The 13,373-nt window shown below is 40.3% G+C and overlaps 1 protein-coding gene across 1 annotated transcript in view; it reads right to left on the bottom strand.

Moving 5' to 3' along the window:
- Window positions 1–13,373, bottom strand: part of NR3C2 (nuclear receptor subfamily 3 group C member 2) — a gene marked incomplete at its 5' end in the record, with an annotated part of 94,237 nt that overhangs the window by 30,394 nt on the left and 50,470 nt on the right. Inside the window, 2 exons of the mRNA XM_082482456.1 lie at window positions 4,254–4,398; window positions 4,807–5,145. Of these exons, the coding sequence (XP_082338582.1) occupies window positions 4,254–4,398; window positions 4,807–5,145 (484 nt within the window). The remainder of the gene's footprint in view (window positions 1–4,253; window positions 4,399–4,806; window positions 5,146–13,373) is intronic.

The following is a 13,373-nucleotide window of genomic DNA, read 5'->3' on the forward strand; positions in this document are numbered from 1 at the left end:
TTCAATTGTGTATAATTTTACCAATTTAATGCTCCGGACTTGAATTGTCCACGCATATGCCTGCCTCAGGTTTAATTAGATTAGAAAATTTCAGCTAAAGTCTTTGGCTAAGTCTTAGGAGACATTTCCTCCCTCCCTCGAGTTAAATAAACAACAGCCATTTTTTTCTGTGGTATTTCTGCTACTTTGTAGTAGGAACCTGAAATGTCTTAGAGCTTAGGTCTTGAATCAGGGATAGTCTTTTGCCACGTCTTAAGAAAATCTTCCCCATTACTAGCTCTCTGTTCTCCCAAATCCCTAGATTCATTCAAGGTAAGGCTTCCTCGCCAGCAACAAATGAAGCAAAAAGCCAACCGCCTCTCACTACATGATCCTCTATCATCCCTACAACTCGCCCAACCTGATCGATACAAAAAGGAAGGAGTCACGCAGGAAAAATGTTATGGGATAACATAAATTTAAGGCTTGGTTATGGATACAGTCTTCAAAGCGCATACCCAAAGGGCTCAAACTACGATTTCACAGACCGCCTTAATTTTGGAATTTTTCAACTTCTAGAATTTGAGCTTGCAGCCTTAAGAACATTATTGCAACATCTTTTGAGTCTTATTTCATATGCGACAGTCTTCCTTTAAGAGTGTCTACCTGTAATAGGAATTATGTGGTATCACACACATGACAGTATTTTAAAGATTTACTGTGTATTAGAACTAAAACTATATATATATAATATTAGCTTTGATTACAACTACTATGCTACAAAAGAAATGGATTAAAAAACCCCATGTATTGTAACTTGCACCGCTTCCCCCCCCCCCCCCCCCCCGCGGTAAAAGACACTGGTCTATTTTATGCTTCTTTTCAGGCTGTTTTTAGGCATTTCTGTAACAGGCTGAGCAGCCATTTTCTTATCCCTCAGTTCACATCTTCACATTTACTTAAGCCCAATTAAAGCAATGGAATATAGGTATGATGCATAAAGACAAACAGTGCATTTAATTAGGTATGTAACATGACTAAATGAAGGTGGACAAGTATTTCCAGCCTTCCATACACCTAACAGGAAATCAAACCACGTATTAGTAGGGAGGTATTTTGCACTGTATTTATACAATCAAAGGTACATTTAACAGCTATTAACAACAGAGATCCTCATTTGTTATTCGCCTTGTTTACAGGCCTTCAGAATAAGAAAGAAAACAAGATCATATATCATGGCTTTCCAGAAACATTACGACTTCCTTTTATTCACAGTAGTTAAGAGTAAACGGAAAATTCATTCAATGTAAAACAAAGCAACATAATTCTGCTAATGCCAACTTCTACTTTCACTCTTTTTTAACCGTTCATTGAAGAAAATGCTGAGCCCTCTAGGGCACCAAGTGTATGCTACTGGCCAGGGACCTTCCTAATTGCTTCTTTTGTAGAGACGGGAAATGACCTCTCCAGACACAATATGAAGAAATACCAAGAAAATCTTGGCCAGGTGATAACAGGAACATAACTCTCTCAAGCCAGCAGAAGGAAAAGTCATCTTAAGGCATCTCCCTTTCATTCTGCACCCCTTTTATTCTGCACCAACATGTCCTAAAATGCCAAGGGCAGTAAAACTCTCAAAAGAGTTGCAGCAACTGAACCTTAGGGACGTCTGATAAACCTCATGGCACAGAAATGAAGGCCTTTGTTTATAAGTACACATCACATTTCCAAGTTCATGGTACTCAAAAAGTAAAGGTAAGACCAACCTTCAGCAATTCCAGAGCAAAGATTCAAAGCAGTGTGTTTTCACAAACAGGAACATACATTATGTTTTGTGCTCATCTGAATGGTTTCTACACAGAACTGTATTGGCTGACTTGTACAATTCCAGTAACCCACCTCTGACCTTATGTCAAAATTGGGAAAAGCACTGCATCTCTTGAACTTGGAATCACAAAATAATTTAGCTTGGGAGGGACCTTTGAAGGCCTCACAAGTCCAACTACCTGCTTGCAGCAGGGCTAATGTCGAAGTTGGAGCAGGCTGCTTGGCGCTTTGCCCAGTCAAGGCTTGGACATCTGCAAAGACTCCAGTGCCTCTCTGGGCACTCGACTATTTCACCATCTCATTATGAAATTTCTTCTCCTGCTGCCCAGGAGGCACTTTGTTGCCCTAGACTTTCTATTGCAGCCTCTCATCCTTCCACTGTGGGCACCTCCACAAGGAGTCTGACTCCATCTTTTCTATAACAACTCATCAGGAAGCTAAAGGCTGCAACTAAATCCCCCACTGCACCCAGCACAGTCTTCTCCTGGATGCATGAGCCCAGCTTCCTTGCTGTTCCAGCCGGCCCCCAACCCCTTGGCCAACCTCCATGGGGCCCTCCGCAGTTTCTCAACAACTTTCATGTTCGGGGGAACCCAAAACTCAAGACTCCAAATGCAGTCTCACAACTACCACCCTAAACAGCAATGTTTTCCCATCAAGTATGAAACATGAGCAAAGTGAGAAAAACCCTCTCATTCCACAGATGTGCCCATTACTGTTCTGGAGTAAGCACTGAAGTCCTTACCCTTTTACCTCCAAGAAAATTTCTTGCCCTGATTAGCTACTTCCAAAGCCCCTGTCCCACACCTCACAGCTCAACACAGCTCCTGGTCATTTATTTTTATTTATAATCTTTCTGCCTTTTGCTACCTTTGGTAGCTCTGCAATGAGTACATTGTTAAAATATGCAGAAGACCAGCCCACTATCTTACATATGTACCTGGTTTTGAATGGAGGTTTTTATTTTGCACTCCATAACATTGCACTCCTATTCCTCACTGGGTCCCAACCTCAACCTCAATATAATCCTGCTGGCGCCTACTTTCAAGGCTTGCAGCATAAAATTCACAATTGATCTCGACTTCTGGAAGCTACTTCTAGCTGCAGTATCAAGAATGCTAGCAATGCACATACACTTTTATTTGCAAGCGGGATTGATTTCCCTGTCCAATAAATTTTGACCCCCTGACTGACTTTCTTCAGATGAGGGAAAGCGGCTTCTGTGTTTGAACTTTTAGTCTACATTTCCCCAGGAGAACTAAACTCTTCAAAGTTCCCATTTTCACTTAACTTTAGCTACAGATACGTTTTCTGTGACGATTCCCTAATGTCCAAGTCACAGTGGAGGTGCTTTTAACAAGGAAAATGGCTGACATTACATTTTCAACCACATGCAGTGAATCACCAATTCCTCCTCTTTAAAAATAACAACCCAAACCAAACAATTCTTCTTTGATATTGCTCACTACTTTGGGACCAATCTCATATGCATTAATTATTTAGGAATTCCTAAATCAAAGAAAGACTATTAAGACGGACAGCGACAAAGCATCTTCTTCTCCAAGAAAAACATTTCAGAAATCTTCAGTAGATTGAGCAGTAAGTTATTTTTTGTTCATTCTTTTCCTGTTGTGTTTTTTTTTTTTGTTTTTTTTTTTTTTTTTCTTCAAGAGCACCCATAGCCTATTGATTATATCTCATTTTTACCTCTAGGAAAAAAAAAAAAAAAAAGAACCTTCTGGTATAAGCATATGATGTGACCCCAGTTTGACTGCCTGTGTATTCACTTGAATTTTGACTTTACTGTCTTGGAATAAACACTAGGGGAATGGAACAGAAATTAAATTATACTCATCAAAAGCAAAGCACTAAAACACAAACTTAAAATATGAAGGAACACACATACTCAGAAGGAATGGTTCCTTGGTTGATCTTTCTTTTTGTCTGAATGCATCATAAAAGAAGTTATCTTTCATTACTGAAAAAACATTTTGGCTTCTTTCATGGTTGCAAAGAAGGGTAATTAAGACTGTCAAGAAAACACATTGAACAGCTGTATATTGTTAAGAAAAGCACCATTATATGACTGCTCTGAACAAAACCGGCAATTTAAACATTCACATTTCCTAGAAGTTAGATAATTTTCCAAGCTCCAGTAGATACCCCAAAAAATTTTGTTTCTATAAATCTTGGTCGTGTATCAGTTGTATTTCAAACCAGCAGGATGGTCCTACTTTGAGAACACATCCACATACACAAGAAGCGGATGGCAGTATCAGAGCTTCGCCAATTGAAAACTGAGTCACTGAAAAAACCCACCCTTTAAGCTACTTATTAAGCTGGAATTAGTTGAAATTTTCTTAAGACTGCAGGTATGCCTGGAAACCAAATAAAGACAGAGTAATCCTTCCAGCCTGCACTGAAAAGGACCTTTAAGGAATACTTACTCATCGAAGATCAGGTCTGGAGCAAAATATAGGAATTGGCTGTTTGTATGTTTGTACGATCTCCAACTCAAGGCAAACGATGACAGACACATCCATGAATACTGAATTAAAGTAATTTGGTCCTCAAGAGGCAAGTTTCTAAATCCTAGAGATCAAACCAGAAAACACCCATGAACTACATTGCACTCAACAACGGTTGCCCAAACCATTGCTCATTATTTTTCTAGTATTAACGAACAAGAGCAACACTCCCACAAAGTATGCTTCTGAAAAAACAAAACCATAATTTTTCATCCCAGTGACAAAACATGTTTTCTTCTTAAGAGGCTATTATTCAAAATGAAAGCTTTTTAAATATCGATCACAGACACGTGCAACAAACATTACATAAACCAAAAACCCTAACAATCTTCTCTCAGATGTTCATCGCGCACGCCCCTGTGAGAGTTTTCAACACAGCCCACAGATTAAAGACACAATTTGTCAAGCAAATAGTTCATTAAGCTAAAAGAAACAGTGAAGAGAAATTTCACCAAATGCCTTGCGGTCCTACCTGGAAGTATCTTTGCCCACTTCACCACCTGAATCATCTGCTTGCCGGCCAGGCGGTTTAAGGTGGAAAGCAGGTACTCCGCTGTGTCTGGCTTCGAACTGTCGTATCCTGCATACACGATCTCTGGTTCAATGCTTTCAAGGATCTTAACAGGAGAGGGAGTAAGTGCTGGTGAGATAGCAGACATGTGGGGGACAAGTGCCGTGTTTACAGAGGGCTCAGTCACGGGCGCGATATACGTCGTCCCTTCCTCAGGGCTCTGGGGTGGTGGCTGCTGCCGCTGCTGTGGCTGCTCCTCGTGCATCCCTTTCAATTTCCCCAACTTTTTGGACTTCCGGGCTGTGAATACGAGAGCAGCGCAAGAACCAAGTCAGTACAGAAAGCCGGCGTAACCCCGGCTTTAGAGAAAATGGAAGCAGAAGTATCATCTCAAAGTTCTCAAGTTAAACAGGTGCAGAACCTTAAAAAATACCTCACTGCCTGCAGCATCGTTACACTGGAAAAAGGACCAAAAGACACATATAAGCTCATTTTCATTGCTTTACTGAATGTTTTTATGTCACAGAATGTCCAGTATCTGTCTCCATACAGACATGCATAAAACATCCTAGTTACTGTGGTTGGCACCCATTAAACATTTCAGAAGATTATTTGTTTTGCAGCTTAAGTGAATCAGTTATCACCTACAAGTCTGCAATTTGTGTTCCCCATTGCATTTGATCATCAAAGGAAATCTCCCTGGCAATGCCTAAAATTAGCAGACCTGGAGCCCTAAGCTTTTGAGTCCTAGGGCCCACCCTGGCTGCACCTCAACTTGAGACACAGTCAATCCATTTTGAACACCTTAAGATAGTCAAATCCCTTTGCTTTTGCTGCTTTGATGCTTCCGTAAGACTTCTCTCGAGTAATTTTGAAATAACACTAAAAATATTTACCTAGTTAAAGAAAAACACTAAGCCTCGTTTAACACCTTTCTCACTACTATCAACATTTCTCTAATGATTTGCCTTCCCTTTTTTTTTTTTTCTCCCTTTCTTTTTTCTTTAATGCCACCCTCCCTACTTTTCTTTACTAAGTATTCTTAGAAGACAGCAACTCTAGTGTGCTTCCACTCCTTGCAGAGATGCCAGCCAGTCTCTGTGGGTTGCCTTCCCAATTTTGCCACGTGAACCACAGATATGTAAGCAGGCAGAAAGCCCTGCTCCCGCCCCAGCAAAACAATCTTGTAGCATGAGAAAAGAATGGGAAACAAAAAGCAAGACAATTAAGTTTAAAAAACACACTCAAAAAAATGAACCAAAAGCCCATCACCCCCCTTTTCGTGATAGGAAAATGTAACTAAAATAATCATTAAAATCGATAAATAATGAACTAAATCTAAATGTTTGCATCTCTTTCAGAGTAATTTCTTTCAAATACAGTCTTTCTTATCTATCTGTAAACAGCTAAAACCCTTGTCTGGACTTTTATCGTCCTGTCTCTTGATTATTGCAACATCCCTTTTACAGGCATCAGTAAATACAGGTCTATCTCACTCCTACTTAGAATACGACTGCGAACACCCTTCTTAGTCCACGTCCTGTCCCAAGTCTATCTCCTCCAATTTTTTCCCCTGTCATCAATTCCCATGCCCATCTTTCCTTAAATATAGTGCCTTTTCTGCAGTTTCAGGATCCTTTCTGGCCAACCTCCATCTCACCCCTCCTCTCTTCTCATTATCGAAACGTTCACTTCCACCCCAGCTCAGCATGCCATGCCGCTGCCTCCTGAGAAGTTTTCAAAGCTTGCCCTATGGGCTTCTTCCTACTCCTCTTATTATAGTGCAGAACCCCCCTTCTCCCTCCAAAGATCCACAGAACTACCTCATTACTCTTCTACAAACTCCTTAAACCCCATGTTTTAAGAAAAGCCTCCTCAGCAGTGGAGCTGCTGTTGCCCTGGGACCACTGCTGGCGACAGCAGCCATTCAGCCATCAGTTTTACTGTCTCCTTGAAACTGGGGCTCTCTGCCCAGAGCCAGCAGCTGCGGCTGAACTCGTAGTGCCTGCGGGGCAGGATACAGACACCCAGGGTCCAGGACAATGCACACCCAAAGTGCAACAATAGCCTGTTGTTTTCAACACTTCCTTGCTGGGACAGTACCTTGAACTCTGAGGAGCTGGCTCATCCCACGATCCAAAAGAAAAGCTTATTTGTTAGGGTAAGCATGGGACATTGTTATAGAAAACAGCGATGCTACCACTCATACGCAAGATCTTGACGGTGCCCAGTCTGACAGCCGCTCCTTGACTATCACCTTGAAAACCCGAATACAATTCATTACTACTACAGCACATATTGCACCAAGCAGTAAATGCAAAACCTGAGCATCAGTTTGGTGTCGTTTCCATCACACAATGAAAGGAGGACTTTCCTGGCTGATTTCAGCACCGATGTTGCTTAGGAGGCCTACAGAGAGCTTTGGAGAACTTTGTGTAACTTTCGTCACTTTTCCTTCAGAGAACAGGGCACCATTTCATTAATTCACCTACAGCCCATATGTCTGCTTTCAACAATTTCTTAATTTCTCTATGCCTGCAAACATTCAGACCAAAGAGAGGCAGGTTGAATTTTTTAATAAAAGGATTAGATATGCAAATAAAAATGTGCCAGGCCTAATAAAATTTAGTTTAAAATTCTGGTGTTCAACTATCCACACATACTTAACAAAAACTTCCTAATTACCCGAAGCATTAGCACAGATTACATAGGGAAACACAGGAATCACTGTCATTTGAGGTTGTAAGGAAGAGGCGAGACAAGTATCTGTCAGGAGAAGTTTCACTGCAGCTGGTTCTGTCTCAAGAGACAGGACATACAATAAGACCCTTATAAAAGTCCCTTCCAGTCCTATTTCTTACGTATCTGTTAGAAAACTCTTAAAAAAGCTCATTCAAACAATGAAGCACAACTGAAGGATTTTTCATCCTCCAGTGCATCGAGTTACACGGATGCTGACATCCATTCTTCAAGATGCAATTTCCATTCCTAGTACCCAAAAAGCCATTTTACAAAGCAGCAGCTGATCAGACATTTGTTAAACAAGCTTTTTCCTCACTCTGCAAAATAAAGTGGAGGGAGTTACAGGCAAAGCAGACAACTCTGATAAATTTAATTCTGAAAAGTAAGTGAAAATGCTGTTGTTCCCCATTTGGTGCTGTCGCACCTACATGATGACGTCCTGGTGAAATCACTGTGAGCATTAAATATAGTTCGCATTTACCTTAGAAAGGCAAAGCTGAACTTAGACATTTTTGAACAAAATAAATCCCAAAAGCAAAGCAAGGATGGTAAAGTTCAGCAGAATACTTGATGATGAATTAACAGAGCTATTGGCCACTGCAAAGACAGTTTAAAAATAAGCCTGAAGGAGTAGATAGAGATTAGTGTTTGCTGTTATTATTCATTAAGTTTTAACAGGCACTATTTTTTTTCTGTTATCAAAACAGGACTAAAAATAAAGAACTTTATATATCTCTCATGTTTGCGGAGGAAAAAAAAAAATTAAAAAATGCATTCTCACCATAACTACACCAGAATAAGAAATGTGTTGGTTTACCAACTCCATCAAGTATCTAGCAACACAGATAACTGATCACATATTAAAACATAATTTTGGATGTTCTATTCTCCGAGAGTTTTTCATTAAAAGAAAAAGGAAATAACATTCTTCCATGTATAATACTGGCATAAAAACCTGTTTTAGTTTCATTTTCTTCCATTATAATCCCTTTAAAATGAAGCTGAGAAAAACATTACTGCTTGACAGTCATGTTTACAGTGAAGAAAACTGTATTTTTCATTTGGCTTCATGCCAGCGCTGTAGCTCAACTGGTTTGGTAACTCCCACAGAAACCAACAACTAAAGATTAAATACAAACTCTGTGCAGTACATATTCTGAGTCGGTCTTTTGAAGCTGTTTTTCACATTTCCTCTCTAGCTGCAAAACCAACTATAAGACCGACAAAGCCACCTCTGAATCGGTGGGTAAAAGCCGTGCTCATCAAGACTGCCACGTGGAAGTGTTCCAGAAGTCACAAGCTCTCCACGCAGACCAGGGGGTGGGGTACGCGTGGGGCATTTTGCGTGGCAAAGCTGAAGTCTGAAGCCTATTTGGGGTTAGGACAAGACTTTCATCCAAATGGCTGCACAGCCAGTGACTGCATATTATCTCTCATTACAGCACTTCTTGCTCCTCCTATTCAGTGCTATTGCAGCCAGAACATCGTATCATAATCCTTATACTTTTAAATAATCTGAGATAGAGTAATAGTTGAAGAAAAATAAACAATCGTGAGAGACACGCTGCAGATATACCTGAGATTAACACCTCAAATATCTGACACTTTTGTTGAATAAGTATTTTAGGTCTTGTATGTTGCAATAACAATAATGAAAAACTAGGTGAAGCATCTGAAAAGTCACATAAAGTTGGACTTTAAAAATGCACGTCCAACAGACATCCTCTGATGCTCTAACAATAAATTACAGTATAACAGAGGAATATGTGAGCTACAAGTCTGACCACAAACAGCAGTCCCTGTTCATCTGGAAGCAACAGGCAAAGTTTTCCCTGGATTTAGTATGAGCAGGCCTGTGTCCAATGTGTTCAAAGAAAAGCCTGCAAATTCTGCAAAACCACACGTTATTCCACGTGCTTGGAAGACCTCAATGAGACCAGCCAGCAAACACCAGCTTGCTTATCACTCTCAACACCAGTCCCACCTGCCTAGAAAGGGCTGACGGTATTGTTGCAGAGGCACTGAGGAAGGCTGAGATGCCATTATTAAAAACAGTTTAAGACAGTCTTGAGCACTGTTAAGACTTTAAGGCAAATTAATATCTTTCCCCCCTTACTGCAGCCTCAGCCTTATGATCTAGCAAAAAGACGGGACTTAATCATTTGAAAACAGCTATTGGCAGGAGACTGGGGTGACTTCGGATTTGGACAACTGGTTCCTTAGTATTGACCCTTCATCTGTAAGACTCCTATCACAAAGGTGAAAAAGGGAGGCCCGCGATTTCAGGATCAGGAGTTTTCGTGCCATCTATAAAACACTGCATAGGCTTCTGGTTATCTGCAACAATGAATGCTACTCTAGGTGAAATAAGAGGACATTAACTGGTTGTGATCCTATTGTAAATTGTTTTCTGAGTACAAATTCTTGTGAACATTAACTATAAATCTATGGCATTCCCAATTTTTAAAGGTTAAGTTTGAGGTGTTAGGGTAGTTACAAGACAGGTAAACGACTGTACGGTCTTTTTAAAAATACCATAGTAAACTTACACATGCTACTAGTTGGGTCTAGAGGGAGCTAATTTATACTCCCTTTGTCTCCAGGGAACATAAACAAATTAAGTTGTGGACTCCACACAGCCACACATCTGATAACTATTTTTCATAGGGTCAAAATTAACAATTTTCATCAGCATTATTGTTAAAAAAAAAAGGGATCCCAAAATGCCAAAGAACAAAATGCTATCAATAGCAGATAAAAGAACCTATAAATATTATGATTTAACTCAGCAGTTTTATAACAGAGTAATATCTTGTTTGCAGAACTGTATCAGTGTTCAAATTTAGCAAGTGAACAATCTAAAATGCTCTGCAAATTCATGCTGGCATCCAGTGCTCTAAAGCAAAATCTGAAGTTTAGAAAATGATCCATAGTTTTTTGTAGAGTGAATTACAAGACTTGCAATGATAATCTCCTGAAATTGGATTTTTTTAAAAAAGATGATATTCAGAGCTTGCCTTGCTGCCTATCAAAAACCAATTATTACTTGCACAGCTAAAGACGTGATATAGACTACCAAGAGCTTTATTTATCACATATGTAAAGCTCCACCAGAGCCAGGACAAAACTGATCCTGACCCAACATATCTTTAGTCTACCCATGTTGCAGAACATATTTGAATCAGTAAGTGCTATCAAAAGCACATGATAAGAACATGTGCTACTTCTAGTGTAAAGCAGAGAAGCGGAAGGGGAAACCAAAATGGACACAGCACAGAACACAAAGTGATGGAGGTTTAAAAAAGAGGTAAAGGAGAAGAAGAGAAAGTGGCAATTTGAGTAAATACATGGAAAAGAAAAAGGGGAAAAAAAAAAAAATCGCAGTATGCATTTCAAACAAAGTATAATTTCAGACTATTTCAAAGTATGTACAATACTACCAGTGATCTAGGCAGTATAAGGGTAGACAACATGTTGCAAAATACACTCTGACCACCGTTAACTGTGCCAGCTCTGTACACCGTGACAGTGCACACCTGCATTTCAAATACTTGAGCTCCTCCATCCACATCCCAACCTCACTGCTTGAGCTCTACATCCGAGCTACAACCACTGCCTCCTTCCCACCCTCAGCAGCTGTCAGCTTTCTCCCTTCCACCCCATGCCAAGCACTTGAGGGCTTTCCTGCACACCCCTCCGCTGCCGCCTGCCCTTCCTCTCCAAAAGCCACCTATGGCACCTCGCTGCACCAGAGTCACCAAAGGATCAAGCTGCCAATTCTCCCCTTGAGGCAGCCGTAACAGCCTTTGGGTGGACTATCCTCTGAGCCTTCAGCAAGCATACGCACTTTATCGCTTGCTTCCAACTTTGTATAGATAGATGCTCCATCAAAAATGCCACTTTTTCCTCCTCTGAATCTTTTCATCATGTTTGCCTGGTGCCTTTGCCTCACTTACTTCACTGAGCTGACATCTGTTCTCATTAGATATTTTACTGCTACCACAAATAGTGTTTCCCTTCCCCCAAATCTGTTGTATCTTGACATATATGAAAATTTTGAGCTAACTTGGTACAGACAGTTTTTCACTTAAGTGTCTAGCACAATGGGTATGAGATTTTGCTGAGAAATTTCTAGATAATAATACAGACATTATATATATATATACACACACGCGCGCGCATGCAAATGCATGCAATAAAGTGAAAAGCAGTAATGCAAACAAGATCTTACAGCACCATCCCATTCGCTCTACAAAATGCATTCAGGCACGTGCCCTTTATTCTTGAGGAAACAAAGAAGGGAACAACCAAGACAGGGCCTTAAGGCTTCCATAAACCAAGTACCCGCTCTGGAAAGCAAAACGCTGCTTTTCAGGTAGAACTGCAGTAGATGAAGAACCTCAATACGTGACCCCAAGTGTTGTCCCACCCATAAGAGGAAGGGCGGGTACAAACCTGGGAGACACATGGACAAGTGGATGAGTCACTGGTTTGACTGGACAGACCAAGGGGAGGAAGCAAATTAAAAGCAACTACTGAAGCTGGGGACAAGTTGTACACGGACTTAAAAGGAGAGCGCAAGATTATAATGTAAAATACACTACCAAAAGGACTTTGCTCTTGCAAAGCAGTGGCCTTTCAAGGGTGATTTCTGCAGTGGTGTTTGGCATATGCTGAAGAGACCACGTAGTTTGTTAAAACACGCAAAGAAAGGAAGACTGCAGCTGGTGAGGAAGAAAATAAAGGTCTGGCCTTCACACAGCAAAATAAATTTTAAAATCTGTTTCTGACAGCTGTGACCCAGAGGAGATAGAAAGTGATAGAAAATCATATCACTTGCTGTGAGCTGGAGGAATCAGTAGTTAATTAACAAAGCAATGAAAATTTCCTAATTTCTTATCCTCCACCAGCAGAAGCAAGCTTTTACTGCATAATAAGTGCAAAGCCAATGATTCAATTCAGTAGAATGAAATGGTAGGCGTAACTGAAATAATGACATAGTTTGGCATTGCCAACATCATTCACAACTGCTCACTAATTAATAAGCAACACTTTAATCTGACAGGCTTGGACATCTTAAAGACAAGGAATAAACGTGCATGAAGCCTGATCTATGGGTATGTCACGTTTTATTTGCCTTCGGTCAGACCCTGCAAAGATCCAGGCACATCCATAAATGTTATTCTTGTTCTTGGTTCCCATTCAGTATACCAAAAAGGGAGGTAAAGCACAGATCAAAGAAAGGGTTTCTACTGCACACGGTAACCTATATAATTGTACACGGTTTTCATTGGGTTCATTTAAACTTATTTTGGTTCTTTATTCTAGTTGAATTTAAAGTACTAATAAAACTCACTGTAACCAGGTAAATATTTCCTGCTTCTTACTTTGCTTACTTATATGCCCATTTCAGAAGGGTCTGTATTTTGTTTTGTTTGGAACAGATTCTAATAAACAATGCAGTGCAATGCTGCTCCAGTACAGCATTGTAAAGCACAGAAACAATACATGTGAAGCAGTTTATCTGCTTGCTTTCAGCAGGATCAACTATACTTTGCCCAACCCAGTACGTGATTAATCTCCAATAAAGGGAATTCTGCAATATCCCCCATCTTCCTCCCACATCTAACCACTCAGTTTTCCTCCAACATCTCCTACATCGCATCATTTTTTCTGCAGTAAAGTTGATTTCTCTTCATCATTCCCCCAGTGGCCATAAAGAACAACTTATCATTCCTGTCCCCTTTTTTACACCACTTTTTGTATTGAAAGACTGGTATCATGGC

This window comes from Vanellus vanellus, assembly GCF_965231255.1.
Source record: "Vanellus vanellus genome assembly, chromosome: 4".
NCBI lineage: Eukaryota > Metazoa > Chordata > Aves > Charadriiformes > Charadriidae > Vanellus > Vanellus vanellus.